The sequence below is a fragment of the Cebus imitator genome, unplaced genomic scaffold, assembly GCF_001604975.1.
Source record: "Cebus imitator isolate Cc_AM_T3 unplaced genomic scaffold, Cebus_imitator-1.0 Scaffold69, whole genome shotgun sequence".
Classification (NCBI taxonomy): domain Eukaryota; kingdom Metazoa; phylum Chordata; class Mammalia; order Primates; family Cebidae; genus Cebus; species Cebus imitator.
The window spans coordinates 5,051,261-5,068,966 of NW_016107384.1; the positions used below are offsets into that span (position 1 = coordinate 5,051,261).

The following is a 17,706-nucleotide window of genomic DNA, read 5'->3' on the forward strand; positions in this document are numbered from 1 at the left end:
TCTAGTTTAAACTTTTTGAGGAATTACCAAATTTTTTTTCTAAAGTTGCTGCATCATTTTCTTATTCCCATCAACAATGTATGAGTGTTCTAATTTCCCCACTTTCCCACTAACATTTAATTTCTGCTTTTAAAAATTTTATTATAGCCATGCTAATGGGTAAAATGTAGCATCTCATTGTTAATATCTTTGTACGGGTAAATAATCCATCATAGAAACCACTGCAGAAGGAAAGACAAAAAAAAGCATTCTCATGTCAGGTCTTAAGTTTTCTTGTTTTGTATATGAGGCCACAAAATTGAGAGAAGTTTTCCCCAAGATGAGCTGCAAGTGAACTTAATGAAATTCTGAACAACAGAGCTATTTTTCACTGCCTCCTATCAGATTCGCCAAAGAGCAACCATGATCAAAGCCAAGACATCTCAATAATGACTTTTGAAATGCAAGCTCGTAGAGGTATAGATAGTTGTCTTCAGTCAGTGACTGGCAGAAGCATCTAAACCATTATATGAGGTTTGGCTAGTAAACTGCTCTTCTCGGATTCTGTGGCAATACCCACTTTCTTTTTTGAACTTAATGAACATTTATTTTTTTCTACTTACGTGGTGAGTTTGTAAAGGAAAAATAAATATAACTAAACACTAACTCTACATTCTACTTTAAAGAAGGCAATTTGTTCAGGTAACACAATGGGTTAAAACAGTTTGAGCCTTATGAAACTTCAAATTCCGTCCTAGCACATTTCTCGTTAATAATTTAGTGTCCCTTGCAGACATTCTTATGTCTGTCGTCATTTATTTTAATATTTGATTGCTATCATCAACACACTACAGAAGTTATTCTTTCCTTTTCAAGACAGTTTCAAGAACTAGAACATATACAGTATATGTAAGTGATTACCTGGATAAAGCAATAGGGCATTAGGAATTATATTTATTTGTTTTTAATTTCTGCAACCATTTCTTAATTCTAGGCTGGTACAAATAGCCTCCATGAGGAGTTTAGCCTCTCCTTGCAGTAAAGCTACTGAGGGGAGGGAAACTGAGACTCATAGTACAGCGGGCAGGCGCAGCCTGGTTGAGGAGAAGAAGAAGCCGGAGAAGGCAAAGCTGGAAGGAGGCAGAGCACTAAGCTGCTGCGGGTCAGTCTTCCTGTGAACAGGCAAGTTTCAGGTAAAGATTTGCAGGGATCTTACCGAGAAAAGCAGCGTTTTTGAAAAGGAACAAGTGAGTTGCAAGAAATGTGATTCCTCCTTCCATAGGAACAGTTGGAAAGCCATAGAGAGCCTAGGGTAGGAATGATGGGAAGTCCCAGGGGTCGTTTAAAATCCTGATAATCGAACATCCATTCTTTCTTACCATTTTGATTACTAAATGAAGTCAGCGAGCTTCAGGCTTGCCTACACTGATGCATCTTAATGATTTGGGCATGACAACCAGCGCCAGGTCACATACCAAGCTTCGGAGAAAGCTGACATCCTAGCACTTCCTGGAAAAATTCTCATGTCGCCCTGCTACCTGGGATTGGTGACAGGTCTGATCCACGCAAGGCGCCACTCCCCAACCCCCATCCCCCACCTGGATTTAGAAGAGCTTTTGTCCCCGCCCGCCCAAGACTTTAACTCTCCTCTCCCAGAGCTCGCCAACTCTCCAGGGTACAAAGTACAGCAGGGACGCGGGTGGAGCCCTTTTAAGCGACACAGCCTTATCTTTCTCGAGTGAACACCTAGGTGGATTCCCAATACCGCACCTGGCACGTTCTGGAGGGAGTCTCAAGCTCCTCCAGAGCTCTCTGCCGGGCGTCCTTGTTTCTGCATTCGATATTCCTGTGGGAGGCGCAGGGGGCTCTGAGCGCCGAGAGCTTTATTAAGAGATTTGCAGTGGTTCACTCGGATCCCTGAACACTCCCAACAGCCTAAGCTGCCTGCGGTGTTACAGCGCAGAAACCTGTAAAGCAGGGTGGTTGCCCTTGTTCGCGGCTTCGGGTCACTTTCCGCGACTCTGAGAGTAATTGCGTGGGCACCAGTTCTGGGGCCAGGACCCAAGAAGGGAGTTGGACTGCACGAAGAACATCAGCCTGCTACCAGACTGCACATGCACTTTGCACCGGCCATCTAAGCCTCAGTCTGGAGATTGCTCACTCCGGGTAAGGAGGAACCAGAGCTTCCCCGGCGGGTCTGAGCTGCAGGGCAAGCGGGGACGGGAACGGGGAGTTTAAGGTTCTGGACTGAGGGACTGGAAAGGAGCTGGGGTCTCCAGAGAAAAGGGCAGCAACGGAGGAAAACTGAGATGAACTCCAGACATCCATATTCATGGGTCCGTTTGAGTCTTTGCTTTCAGTAAGAGAGGAGTGGGATGGGACAGAAGCTACACCTTTGGTTCCCGCCCACCCTCCAGTAAGGCCGAGGAACTCCCTTGGTTCCCCTGAGAGAAAGGCAGATGGTGCTGCAACGGAACCCCGGAAGCAGCCGCTGAAGTTGAGCAGTGTGCAGGACTGGGGAGGAAAAAAAAGGAGGAGGAGGGACAAGCCACCTATGTGCTCTCCTCCCTCTCTTTCTCCACCCCACCCCCTTTTTTCGTAGCTGCTGACGCGCTGGTGGTGCCTATTAATCATTCACCAGCCCAGAGCCGCTCCAGTTAATGGCTGTGCCGCGTGGGGCTCCCGCATCCTGGCCTCCCCTCTCCACCGTCGTGTGTGCCTGGGCAACCAGAGCGGCAAACGGCAGTGCCCAGGCAACCGCTGGGCTGTGAGCCCCGCTGGCGCCGGTAGGAGCCGCGCTCTCCACCGCGGTTGCACTCTATCCATAGGCGCTGGGCTGCTGTGGGCTGCAGGCAAACGGTTGCGTGCGGAGGGAGGGTGCCGGGGGCGGGGGCGCGAGGAGAGCGCCCCAGCCCTGGCAGCCCCACTGGCCCCCCTCAGCTGGGATGTTCCCCAATGGCACCGCCTCCTCTCCTTCCTCCTCTCCTAGCCCCAGCCCGGGCAGCTGCGGTGAAGGCTGCGGCAGCAGGGGCCCCGGGGCTGGCGCTGCGGACCGCATGGAGGAGCCAGGGCGAAACGCGTCCCAGAACGGGACTTTGAGCGAGGGCCAGGGCAGCGCCATCCTCATCTCTTTCATCTACTCTGTGGTGTGCCTGGTGGGACTGTGTGGAAACTCTATGGTCATCTACGTGATCCTGCGCTATGCCAAGATGAAGACGGCCACCAACATCTACATTCTAAATCTGGCCATTGCCGATGAGCTGCTCATGCTCAGCGTGCCCTTCCTGGTCACCTCCACGTTGTTGCACCACTGGCCCTTCGGTGCGCTGCTCTGCCGCCTCGTGCTCAGCGTGGACGCGGTCAACATGTTCACTAGCATCTACTGTCTGACTGTGCTTAGCGTGGACCGCTACGTGGCCGTGGTGCATCCCATCAAAGCGGCCCGCTACCGCCGGCCAACCGTAGCCAAGGTAGTGAACTTGGGTGTGTGGGTGCTATCGCTGCTCGTCATCCTGCCCATCGTGGTCTTCTCTCGCACTGCGGCCAACAGCGACGGCACGGTGGCCTGCAACATGCTCATGCCAGAGCCCGCTCAACGCTGGCTAGTGGGCTTCGTGTTGTACACCTTTCTCATGGGCTTCCTGCTGCCCGTCGGGGCTATCTGCCTGTGCTACGTGCTCATCATTGCCAAGATGCGCATGGTGGCCCTCAAGGCCGGCTGGCAGCAGCGCAAGCGCTCGGAGCGCAAGATCACCTTAATGGTGATGATGGTGGTGATGGTGTTTGTCATCTGCTGGATGCCTTTCTACGTGGTGCAGCTGGTCAACGTGTTTGCTGAGCAGGACGACGCCACGGTGAGCCAGCTGTCGGTCATCCTCGGCTATGCCAACAGCTGCGCCAACCCCATCCTCTACGGCTTTCTCTCAGACAACTTCAAGCGCTCTTTCCAACGCATCTTATGCCTCAGCTGGATGGACAACGCTGCAGAGGAGCCAGTCGACTATTATGCCACTGCACTCAAGAGCCGTGCCTACAGCGTGGAAGACTTCCAACCTGAGAACCTGGAGTCCGGCGGCGTCTTCCGTAATGGCACTTGCACGTCCCGGATCACGACACTCTGAGCCAGGGCCACGCAGGGGCCCTGCGCCTGAGAAGAAGGGAAGGCCGGGTGTGAAGGGGAGGGTATCCAGGGCGCCAGGGTGCGGTCTGGATAACGTGGAGCTGAGACACCCGGAGCCTCTGGTGGAGGGACCCAGGAAAGGCGCGCAACAATGGTATAAGTGAGAACTTTGCTTATAAATTGGGAAGACTTTCAGGCTACCTTTTTCTGGATCTCCCACTTTCGGTTCCTTCCTCCACTGCGCTTACTCCTCTGACCCTCTATTTTCCCCACCCTGCAACTTCGATCCTTTCTTTCGCACCGTCCCGCCAGTGCACATCACAAACTCATTTACAACTCAGTCTCATCCTTAGCTCCTCATGATGTTATTTGCTTGTTTAAGCTGAGCCACGGATACGGCCACGGGTTTCCCTTGGGGTTAGTCCCTAGCTCTCCTTCAGCCCCGCCTAGCCATGCTGGGCAGCGTCCGGGTTCTGCCTGGTGCCCCTACTGGAGTCTCGGGAATGACCGCGCAGCCCTACCTTAAGGAAAGTCGGACTTGAGAAAGATCTAGGCAGCTGGTCTTTTCTCCTACTCTTGAGTGAAGGCGCACCTTTCCCTGCCCGCCCCCCACCACTCTCACTCCACCCAGAGTGGAGCCAGGTGCTTCGTAAATAGGTCCCGGGCTTTGAACCCCAGGCTTTCTGGAGTCCCCATCCAAGCCCCCCTTTGGAGAAAAAAGAAGCTGAGAACAAGTCGCATGAGGAGTTTTTATTAGTCTGTGGGGTCGGAGTGGGGGCTTCTAATAGGAATCAATATCCTGCTGGGCGTTTTCAAAGACCTACGCTGGGCACTCAGGGGCGTGCCTGTTCTGCTAACAGCGTGGCAGGGAAGTGCAGGGCGCACCTTCCCCTTCCCCAGGTTCGGCTGCGGGGCTGCAGCTCGGCTTGGCTTTCTCTCTCACCCAAGCTTCCGCAGGAGCAGACTTAAAAGTAACTAGAAAGGGGTTTCCGGCTCTGGTGTATCTCAAAAGACCCGGCACCCGGGAAGGGGACCTAGGGCGACGTCTTCAGAGTCCGCCAGTGTTAGCTGTGACGCCGCAACCTGCAGGCTCCAGAGTGTGGCCTGTCTGGCCTCTGAGGCTTGCTGCCTTTCAAGCGGTGCCTAAGAAGTTATTTTCTTGTTTAACATATGTATTTATTAATTTATTTGTGATGTTGGAAAATGTGTCTCTGCTTTCCTTTTCTCTGCTTGCCTAGCCCCAGGTCTTTTCTTTGGGACCCTGGAAGTGGAAGTGGGGGCAAGCTCTCCCCCACTCCCTGGGCTTCTCATAGCTCCTCTTTGCTGGGCCCTTTTGTCTTATCCTTTCTTCCAGCTTTTCTATTTTTGATTGTGTTGAGTGAAATTTGGAGATTTTTCATACTTTTCTTACTATAGTCTCTTCTTTGTCTCTTTAGAATAATAAATAAGTGATAATGTGGGTTATCCTCCTCTCCATGCACAATGGAAAGTCCTGAACTCCTGGCGCTCCAGGAGACATATATAGGGGAACATCACCCTATATGTGATTTGAGTGTATATATATTAATATATATATGATGTGGGCATATATATACCTGTTTATCTGCTCCACTGTCATAAGTCCATGAGTCTAAGTATAGCCACTAATGGTGACAGGTGTGAGTCTGACTGAACACTTTCAGTTTCAGGAGTTCAAGCAGCTCTCAAACCTGGAGCAGAGGAATCTAATTCACACGGAGATTTCAATCACTGCTGAAGATGCCCCTGCTTCCTCTAGGCTCCAGCAGAGGTGATTCTTACATATGATCCAGTTAACATCATCACTTTTTTTGAGGACATTGAGTGGAATAATTTATGTCTGTGTTTAATCTTATCAACTACATTGGAAGCCTGAGCAGGGTGAGGACCAATAATTTTAGTTCTTTGTATTTCCTGCATTGCTTTAGTATGCTGGCTTGTACATCGTAGGCACTAAATACATGTTTGTTGGTTGATTTTTTTAAGCCAGAGTATTTTACAATGATCTGGAGATACTAAATCTGGGGTTCTCAGGTTCACTCATTGACATGATATACAGTGGTTGAAATCACTATTGAAAAATATGTTTTGTGTATATTTGCTTCAACAACTTTGTGCTTTCCTGAAAGCAGTAACCAAGAGTTAAGATATCCCTAATGTTTTGTTTAAACTAATGAACAAATATGCTCTGGGTCCTAAGTCAGAAAGTTTAGATCTGTCCCTTAATAAAAATATATATTACTACTCCTTTGGAAAATAGATTTTTGATGATTAAGAACTGTGAAATTTACAAATCAAAATCTTAATCATTATCCTTCTAAGAGGATACAAATTTAGTGCTCTTAACCTGTTACCATTGTAATATTAACTAAATAAACAGATGTATTATGCTGTTCCAAGTTGTCTTTGCTATTTGAATTTCACTGTTTCAATGGATTACTTGGAAACAGACACACACACACACACACACACACACACACACACCACACGCTTAGTTGCCTTATGTTTCACTTAGATTTGAAGAAGAAAGTTTTCAGATTACTTTTGGGAATTTTACCAAGTTTGTGGTTATACCCTGAATTATTTTCTTAAAAAGAAAACTCTGCTAGTTCAAAAAAGGAAAGGGGGGGAACAGAGAGAAGAAAGAAAAAGTTTAGCCAGGATGAATAGGAACCAATGCACTCATTTACACTCTGTTGTCAGCAAACTAACTGGATGATATCTTAATCTCTCACAGATTAAATTACTGTCTACTCTCACTTATAACCTCAGACTTTGTTTTGAGAGCTAGGTAACTGCTGATTTACATCATGAGGAAAGATAATGGGAAGAGAAAGCTATCTCTTAAAAATGTCCCAGAAGGCAGTGAGTAAAAGAAATAGAAAAATCAGATTTTGACATAAGAGAAGGACTTATTTTCTGCTTTGTTCAGTGATGGCCATATCCACCCCTAGAGAATGTAAGAAATCACTAGGGGAGTTTGTTTGTTTTTAACAGATTTGATCTTTTTAGAGCAGTTTTATTTTCATATCAAAATGAACAAAAAGGAATATTTTCCAAGCAGGTAATAGCAGTGATTCCAGAAGCAGAGTTGGGGATGGAGATTCAATGCTTTCAAATACCCTGTGACTCTGTGCTTTATATGGTTCTATACATCATCACAATAAGATTAGGGATAGCTGGACTTTTGTCATTTTTATTATTTTTTTTTCTCTGACTATGCAAGTCTGTTTTATTATTTTTAAAAGCTGCAGCAAGGTGGCAAATTAAACTCATAACTTAGATGTGCAGAGAAAACATATTTTGTAATTTGGTATTCCAAGCCCCTTCCAACACATTAGCTGAGCAAAAAATTAAACAGATAGGCATCCAGTTGAGCTGGATAATTTAAATAGCCATTTAAAAATTAAAAATTTCGTTTAAGTAAGTTTGGACAGTCCCTCAACCAGCCTCCTCCTTCCCTTCTGATATCCCTAAAATGGCTTTAGAATTAATATGAAGAGGAGGTTTTATGCATGCTAGTGGAGGAAGGAAAAAGGTCAAGTCTTTGGGAAAGGGGCCCTCTCTTCCTTTTGCTCTCTGGGGCCAGGTCCTTTGTCTATCTGTCTGCTTCCTAGCTGCAGTTTGTTGAAATCTGCAGCTGTCAGAGCCTGTGAAACAACCTCTCAGCTTGGGAAAGCCTGCACTGCAGTTCCTGTGGACTGCAACTTTCTCAAGTCTTCTATGACCCCGATACCAGCTCAGTGGTTTCCCCCAGCCTCTGCTGAGGAGTGATCTCACCCTGCCACAGATGCTGCACGGTGAAACTCTTGGCTCAGTGACTACAGGGGACCTCAGTGGCTGTACATTAGCAACCCTTAGAATCTGCTTGGTCTGATTGTGCCTCTCTTTTTTCTGTGGCTTTCAGGTCTTCTTCATCCGTCTTTACTTTTGTTGACCTTACTTATTAAAACATTCCATTCTCCCACCTCACCTTTACACTAGAGGAAAATCACAGTAGTTGAGTCCTTCAGTCTTAGCCCTCGATGTGCTGTAGCAGGAAAAAAGTATTTAGCAATCCCTCCTGCTCCTACCGTGAACACACACCTACCTGATCTCTAGGCATGTTTGCATTACCTAGAAGTTGGAGTCAAGTCCTCTCCTATCCTAATATAATGAGCCTCTCCTCGGGGAGAGAGACTAAAATGAAACATGATTTATAGAAAAAGTTAAAATATATTAGTGTCTGTGCATTATTATCTTTCTTATAAGTAACGTTTGTGTTCCAAGAGTAGCATTTCCCAGGCCATCTTCTTAGGTAATACCCACAGAAAAGGATGACATTTGAAAACCTTTGATTCCTTAACCATTTTAACTCTGACCATTGTACAACAATGTTGAACATGTAATTTTGGCCTGAGAAAAAAGGCAAGAATTTCATCTGGAGAACAGTATAGATGATTCATTTTGAAAATGGTAATATATTTCCAACCTATTTTAAACAAATAATAGAGATGTCATATTTATACTGCTCTGAAAAACACTTTAGCAATGGGATTCTGTTTTGAAAATTTTGCTCATTCCTGTTTTTATTCCAACATACCACATCGGAGTGTGGTATTAAACTAATTGATAGATGTTCATTTAACTTTTGCCCGTAACACACGTAACGGTGGTGGGTGCTTACAAAATACAGTATTGCAAAGTCTATGTTTCTCTCTTATTGGACCACACAACTTTGAACTAATGAGAACCTCTTTCACATACTCAGATGGGTATCTCGCTTTTCATTTAATAAATTTCAGTTCATTGGCTTCAAAAGAAGGCAGACAGTTTCAACATTGGTGAAGTGACATGGTTTCCCAAGGGGAAGACAGGTACAGAGATAATGTTCTAAGTGATCATTTATTATTTTGTAAATATCTGGAGACCGGGTATTATAGTGAGCACACTTATAAAAGGACTGTGTTAGGAATGATCAAATACAGCCCAGCTTCTGATATAAACTAGAAAGGAAGGGGCTTTGCAGGTGTGACAAAGTTGAGGAGGCCTATGAACTGAATAAGCCAGTTAGAATTAAAATATCAAAATGCTTGCTTGTCATACTGTTGGGGAGACAGGAGCATCATCTAAGAAAAGATAGGATTTTAAATAAAATCATTGAATTTGGGAGAGTGTTCACTTTATAATATACATACCTTAAACTCAATCTGATTAGCCAAAATCCAGAAATACTATACCCATTTAAAACTGAGACTACAGTCATGTTACCAGAACTCTGGAGTAATAAGGAACTTAAAACTTTAAAAATAAATACCTCTTTAAGCCAGGTTAATCTAAATCTTCAATTCTGAGTGGATAAGAAGTATAAAAGGAAATGAAAAGTGGGAAATGCTATCAGCTAGCATATTAACTCTTCACTGAAGTTTAACTCTGGCCCACCCTCAGTGCCTATATGCTTGGAAATGTTAACAAGGAAGATTTCAAGTATTCCCAGCTTTACGAATTTAAGAATACAAAGACTTACTAAATGCTAGATTCCACTTGAAGGAGGACATGTTAAGAGCAGGTCACTGTAGAATATTATGTACAAAAACAGTTCTGACTTTCAAAAAATAATACCTATCTTAAAAGACAACTGATACTTCACTTAAATTTAAAAATAGAGAAAAAAAAAACCAAGACATGATAGGCAAGCAGGATGATATTTTACAACAGCACACATCACTTACATAACTATTCTGGGAAAGGATGTCCAAATATTGATGAATAATAGCTCTCTGTTCTTTCTGTCTCTACGACCCTTGAACAACTTATTAATCTAGCTAATCTTATTAGCAGTGGCAAAATGTCTATTCAAAGTCAATAATTAAGTTAAACATTCTCCTTTATGTCCAATGAGCCACTGTAACCAACAAACCAAAATGATGTCTGTATGTCTTTTTCAAAAGACTTTCAAGTCTCCTTATATATATACTCTGGTGCCTAAAATTCACACACACACACACACACACACACACACACACACACACTCTTATTAATTAAACAAAAAAGAACTTCTTGGGCATTGGTGAAATAGAAATTCAAGACTGTCTTTTTTTCCCTTTTCCCTTTTTAAGTCCCATTTCTACCCTTTCTTTCCCCAGTTCAGGACCTTATGTTGTCTGATTTCCCCACTTCTCCCAATAAAGTTCTTCTCAGAAAAGAATTTCCTTTGATTTATAGTTTACATAACTGAAAAACCTTCGAGTGTCATTTCTCCAGAAGTAGGACTTTTTAATACGGACATAGTGTCAGACAATCAGGCAGCAGAATCCCTAAAATCACATAGTCCTCTAAGGTAAATGTTTCTCAAAAAGTGATCCACAATCCCAGCATCAGAATCACCTGAGAACTTATAAAAAAATTGTCGGGCCTCTGTGCCCCACTCATCAATATTTTGATTCATTATGTCTGGGGTAAATCTCAATTCTCTACAATAAAGAGAATTCTCTCAATCTCAATTCTAATACAATAAAGTTTGAGTACTAATGATTTAAGTGTTAAGAGCATGGAGTTTGCCATCAGCAGATGTGGCTCTGCTTTATTTGTTGTGTAATACTGGACAATTTAATCTTTGTGATGCATATTTTGCTCATCTGTAAGTTTCAAGATAATGACATCCCTTCCACAGGGCTGTTGTGATGAGACAATGCATGTCAAATGCCAAATCAGTCAGAGCTTTTTTAGTATGAAAACTCAACTAGCTCACATGTGTGAAAAGTGAGAAGATCTGGCTTCAGGTTGCGCTTGATCCACAACTCACTAGAATCTTTTGTCAGTCTCCATGTCTCATCTCTGACTTGTGCCATGTTGGCTTCAAACTCAATCTATTCTTTTGTAACAAGATAGATGCAGAAAGTAAAACATGTCATCTTTCCAGGTTCAAATTTCAAAGGAAAGAGAAAATGTTATTTTCTCTATTGGGCTGTCTGAGAAACTTTATCTGTTGGGAGGCACTCCTCTCTGGGTTTCTTGTCCTTCATACCTGTTGCTGAGTATGCCAAGAATGTGAGGCCCTGACTGCTGACTGTTCTTCACCTGGATCATTTCTCAAGGTTCTGTTTGCAGTGAGCAATCTTGGGCAATCAGCTAATGTCTCTTTCAAGGTCAGAAAGAGGCTTGGTTACTGCTTGCTATAAGACGGTGGTTTCTCCAAGATCAGTGTCCCTCTATTGTGACAAAAACCCACTGCTGCACAGGATCCATCTGAGGTCATAGAACATCACTCATATGAGGATAGGAGGCAAAGAGAACTAATGCAAATCATGCTTATGCCTATGCCATTAACAATAAATTTCTTATCTGACCCAGGAATCTTGAATCTTCTGCCAGCCTCTACGAAACAGCAACAGACTAACTTATTAGCTTGCAAGAAAGGTGAGTAAAATTCCAGAACACAACAGCATCTGCCACTGAATTCATTAGCAAGGTCTGGGAAATATGGCTGGCTGGCCTGGATGATATAATCTACCCTTAGAGCTAGCATTGTCAACTTACCTAAAAGTGGGAGGGTAGCAGGGTGGATTTCAAGAGGAAAATGAGATAAAATTACCCAAAGTATGTAATGAATGGTAGTTGCAAGGCAACAAACAAACAGCAACAATAAAATCAAGCACCATCTACAACTGCCAGCCTTATTAAGAGCTCAGTAAGTTGAAGACATCATTATTAATCATTATTGGTATTCTACAAGAAGAAGTCGAGAATTGAGGTGATTCAAGTTGTAAAATGCTTCTACATGATCTAGCCATATAGAATTATTTAGATAGTGTTAGATTTACTTTAAACAAAACTTTGCTTCATTTCTGTGCATGTAAGTACTACTAAAAGCTGTGTGAAATATATTTGTATTTATGCAATTTTTTCCATGATAAAAGACACTAGTGATGTTATTTGGGAAATTCAAAATATCTCATAAATATTAAAAGGATTTTGATCTAGAGATTAACAGATTCCATATGACCTCAAGAAAATTAATCACTCTTTGCATTAAATACTACATCTTTAAAATAAAATTAGATATTAATTCAGGTTAGTAACAATTCGTTATAAGATTAATGATATTATTTAAATGTTTAAAAATAACTTGATAAAATCATTTTAATGTTACACAGAGCACAGTGTTAAGCATATTGAAGATGTCATTGAGGTTAGAAACACATAGGAATAAAACACAAAGTGTTATGAGAAGGTTTGGCAGGGGCTGATATGAAGCTATGCTTTATCATCAACAATTGGGGGAAGTTTGCTTTAAATACAATTTTAAGTAATATAAATAAGGTATTTAAAAATATAAGTAAAGTAATATAAATAAAGGTATTAAAACCACAACCAGAGATAGTTAACAATGATAAGTAAAATAGTATCCAAATAAGCTTCATTTATTTTTACTGTGGCTTATACATATATCTATGCCACACATTTTGGGCCTAAAACACAATTGTGAAGATAACCAATTCCCATGAATTAGACTGACAGTTCAGTTCCCTTCAGATTTCATAGCAGTTACATAAAACTGTCAGCAACTAGGGTTTAAAATACAGCAGCAGAGCAGGCAAAAAAGGAAAGAGAAGTAACATTTACTCAGTACCTATTTTGTAAGTGACACATTTTGCTAGGTGCTTTACATTTTATCTCATTTAGTTTTCCCCAAGATTCCTATGAATTAGAAATCTTCATTTCTCATACAAGGAAGGGGTGTGTGTGTGTGTGTGTGTGTGTGTGTGTGTGTGTCAGAGAGAGAAAGAGAGAGACTTGTCCAGTACATAAAAGCTGATAGGGGACAGAAACAGAACTAGGAGGACTAGAAACCAGACCTATTTGACTCCAAGAACCATGATCCTTCTATCATGTCAATTAAAGTTCTTTTAAATCTAAAATTGGGAAAAGTTTGACGATTGTTTTAGGATTCCCACATTACAGTGACCAAAACCAAAACATACCACCCTACTCATGATCTCTACCTAAAACATAAAATAAATAATTGGTAAATACTAAAGAAACTATGATATTTCCCACAGAAATCAATCAGATTGCTTAGGAGAAACACTATTTTCACTGCTAAGTAAAATGTGTCCATTTCAAGAACTTTATATGATACACATAAAGCCACACCATACATGCCCCTCCCTCCAATGAGGGAAGTTGTGCCACAGTGCAGTGATAAAGTAGGTGGGATCAGGAATCAGAATGCATGGTTTAGCATCTTGGCCTTGGAAAATCACTGGTTGTTGTTTAAAGAAAATCTTAGACAAATTATGTTTAATAGAGTTTAATTGAGCACTGAATGATTCATAAATTGGGCAGCTTTCAAATGAGAATAGGTTCAGAGAGACTCTAGCGTAGCCACATGGTGAAAAATTTATGGACAGAGAAAGAAAGTGGGCTACAGAAAGTGGAAGTGAGGTTCAGAAGCAGCCAAGTTGGCTACAGGCCAGTGTTTGCCCCATTAGAACATGGTTCAAATGGTTAGCCACCTCTGATTCACCAGAACTCAGTGACTGGGACAACAATAGGTTACAATTTGTGTGCACATCCACTGAGGTTACAGCTCACTATGTACAGAGAAACTTTTAGGCCAAACTTAGAATATATACGGAGGCAGCTTTGGGCTAAACAATTCCTCCCTTTTGGTCATCATCTCAATATTGAGAGATTGACCAAACCTTTAGGCATTGATGTCAATTTGTCACCATTTAAGTGTACTTACTTGGTCTTAAATTTTACTGGAAAATAGTAGGACAGCAGATTTGTAAGGTATAAACAAGGACTCCAGGTTATTTTTTGTTTAGCAATTTCCTCTTTTCATCAGGTTCTCCCTTAGGTGAGAGTGTCAGCAAAACATAGTGCCTTCGTGCCATCCTCAGTTACCATCATTTTGAGTTTCTGATTTCACCACATCATCCTAAGTTATGGCGCCCAATTTTTGTTTGAGCTTTTATCATTACAGTTGAAGAAAGACCATTTGCCATCCTTGTGACGGCTACATGCAAACATTTAAAACTGTTGAGAGAAAACAGTGCACCAGGGAGACTATTATGTCTATCAGAAGGATAATATCAGGAGTTTGGTGTGCTCCGTAGCCAGGTCCCAGTTAACCAAAACAACTAAAATCAAATAGATCAAAGAATGAGCTAGATAAAAAGTCTCCTCTTTTCAACCAAGCAGCCTGCTCATTAATCTCCTACTACTGAATCTCTAATACCCAACATATGCCTCTATGTGCAACTAGAAGTATCAGCAATGGCAGACACTTCTCTGTTTAGCCAGCAAGTCATCTAGAGCAATTCTGTTATAAAGCACAACTCTAACAAGAGAATTTAAAATTTGTTGTGAAACCACAGCCTTTGCAGTAGAATCTGTTATAGAGCCCAGCATGAGGGATACATTGCTAACTATTGCCTCATTTACTCCAAACCATGGAAAAAGAGACCTAACAAATGATGCCCATCCAGAAGAGCGAAGGCCTCCTGGCAATGTCCTCTCTAACTTATGGAGGCAATGTTCCCTTTAATCTATGATGTAGGTTAAAGAGTGAACCAATGTTTTGTTTCTGATCAATTACGAAGCAACAACGGTGCCATTGATTCTGTCTTGTAGCATCTGGTCTAGGTATTGAGAACATATCTCTAGGTCTCACTATGACCATCTATCCAGACCTCTGAATCTAGAGGCTTAAAGCCAAAAACATACATAAGCTCACAGTCAAATCAAGCAGTTATATTTAACCAACAATTTTGAAGCCATTCCTATTTTACCAACAACTTAAAAAGTGGCTTCACTTACCAAACATCATATACAAATAACATATATCATATACAAATAACACTATCCAGACCCCTGAATCTAGAGGCTCAAAACCAAAAACATACATAAGCTCACTGTCAAGTCAAGCAATTATTGAGTTATATTTAACCAACAATTTTGAAGCTGTTCCTATTTTACCAACAACTTAAAAACTAGCTTTATTTACCAAACATTATCACATACAAATAACACATATAGACATATAGATACAGAGACACATAGACAGAAGCGGATTTACAGCTTTCATAAAGTATTCTCATTTGCTGGCTTTCAGTTTTCTCCCTCATTCAAACTATCACTCTTTCAATTACCTATTTCATTGCCCTAAGCAATTGTTAGCTAGGCAACCCTAAATTTGCATTTCTAAAAGGACAACTCAGGTGAAACAAGAAACTGTGTATTTCAAAAGCACATAGTTAAGATTTTAGGCCTAAATATAAGAGCATCATTTGTTCCAACCAAGGAAAACCCAATGTAAGTAAAAGTTCGGTTAAGAGGAAATGGCCAGAAAATCACCTTAAAGAAACAAATGACTTGTTACATAAATTTTAAACAATGGTAAGAGTTTCTAATGTCCACAGACAGATACCGTTACATATGGAGGTTTCTTTTATAGGTGTAAATTTCTTTTACAAAAAGGTTTCAAGATAGCCAGTTAGACACCTGAAAAGTGCATTTTGGAAATCAATTTAGTTCAATAGGTAGTCTTCTAGGCTACTATTTCTTAAGTAAAATTACTAAGTTCAAAGTGTAGCCCATTAAAAAATAGGGCAAAGATAGCTTTTTTTCTTTCTTTCTTTTTGAGTCAGAGCCTTGCTCTGTTGCTGAGGTTGGAGTGCAATGGCATGATCTTGGCTCACTCTAACCTCCACCTCTCAGGTTTAAGCCATTTTCCTGCCTCAGCCTCCTGAGTGGCTGGGATTACAGACGCCCACCATCACGCCTGGCTAATTTTTGTATTTTTAATCGAGTCAGGGTTTCACCTTATTAGCCAGGCAGGTCTCTTAGCTAGACTGGCCTTGAATTTCTGAACCTGTGATCCAGCCACCTCAGCCTTCCAAAGTGCTGGGATTACAGGTGTGAGCCACTGTGCCAGCATTTCCTATACCTCGAGTTAGCATGAATAGATCTGAAAAAGACACAAGCCCACTTTGACTGAAGGCCTACCTTTTATAAACACTTTATTCAGGATAGCATTCTTTTCAAATTTGGGGTGGGACAGTAACTAAGCCAAAGGTCAGCAACTAATTTTTCTTATCTATTAGTTACTTACATTTTTTTCTGATCTTTTATAGTCTTTTTTCAAAAACAATAAAAATACTGAAATCTTTTTAGAAGCTTTTGCAGAGCAAGAGGAATCCCTAGATGAGACTAATTTGGAAGCCCTCATTTTCAAATGCACTTCAAGTGCAGTGTTGTTCATTTGTAACATTGCAGTGTAATTTTAAATTACCTTTAATAAGATTTTGCCATTTCTATGATCATTTGCTGCTTTGGGGCCTACTACTTACACCTATAAATGTGGGCATAGCTGAAAGGTAGAGTACTCAGTTCTTTTTATTTATTTATTTATTTATTTTAATTGCATTTTAGGTTTTGGGGTACATGTGAAGAACATGTAAGATGGTTGTGTAGGTACACACATGGCAGTGTGGTTTGCTGCCTTCCTCCCCATCACCTATATCTGGCATTTCTTGCCATGTTATCCCTCCCCAACTCCCTGCCCCCCACTGTCCCTCCTGTCTTTCCCCTCACAGATCCCAGTGTGTGATGCTCCCCTCCCTGTGTCCATGTGTTCTCATTGTTCAACACCTGCCTATGAGTGAGAACATGTGGTGTTTGATTTTCTGTTTTCGTGTCAGTTTGCTGAGAATGATGGTTTCCAGGTTCATCTCTTTAGAAATTAAGGATCTCATTTTTACCTTGAATTCTGGCTTTGACTCTCAGACCTCCTTGATCAAACTAGCCAATGATTTTTTTTCCCTACCTAAGCACACAAGAAAAAGAAACAAGGGGGACAGACAAAAGTCTGCAAATTTTTGAAAGCTGCAGTCTGCATGCTCTGCAGTATTACCATTTACTACCAGTTTCTGTCTGACTCCGTCAGACATCTGAGGCCTCTAACTCGATCCAAGCCAGTTAATTATTGGATCCGATTCAGTTCTGGACTTAGTTCAGGTTTTCTTGTGATGTCCAAATCCAATTTGGATCAGAAATGTGCTCAAACAAACTCAGATAGCTCAAAACACCAATTTGTGGAGCTTCAGAATCTGAGAGAGAGAACTTACCCAAAATCCCAATCCCTAGCTACAAAGCAATGGACACAGTGGGCCTGATGGGTCCCTGGTCTGGTCATTCTGTACTCCTGGGAGTCCCTGGAAGTCCTACTTCAAATCCCACATCTGATTCCATCTGTTAAAAGAAAACCCTTAGACAAATTAAACTTAACTAAGTTTAATTGAGCAAAAAACAATTTGCGCATTGGGAAATCCTCAAACCAGAATAGGTTCAGAGAGACTCCAGCATAGCCACGTGGTGGAAGACTTAGGAACAAAAAACGGAAGTGAGATACAGAAGCAGCCAAATTGGTCACAGCCCACTGTTTGCCTTATATGAACACGGTTTGAACAGTTGGCCACTTTTGGTTAGTCAAAACTAGGTAATTTGCACAAAAGTAGATTAGAATCTGTTTACATGTCCAGTTAGGGTCACTAAGTATCCAGAAACCTTTAAGCCAAACTTAGAATATGTAATGAGGCAGC

General features: G+C 41.9%; 1 protein-coding gene across 1 annotated transcript; it reads left to right on the forward strand.

The window, feature by feature from the left end:
- Nucleotides 1–1,626: 1,626 nt before the first annotated feature.
- On the forward strand, nucleotides 1,627–6,512 carry SSTR1 (somatostatin receptor 1). Its single transcript, XM_017530854.2, has one exon. The coding sequence runs from the start codon at nucleotides 2,925–2,927 to the stop codon at nucleotides 4,098–4,100; it is 1,176 nt and encodes a 391-aa protein (XP_017386343.1). The 5' UTR covers nucleotides 1,627–2,924; the 3' UTR covers nucleotides 4,101–6,512.
- Nucleotides 6,513–17,706: the final 11,194 nt, after the last annotated feature.

Excerpts from the sequence above, each read along its gene's own strand:
- SSTR1 (XM_017530854.2), top strand. The coding sequence starts at position 2,925 with ATGTTCCCCAATGGCACCGCCTCCTCTCCTTCCTCCTCTCCTAGCCCC.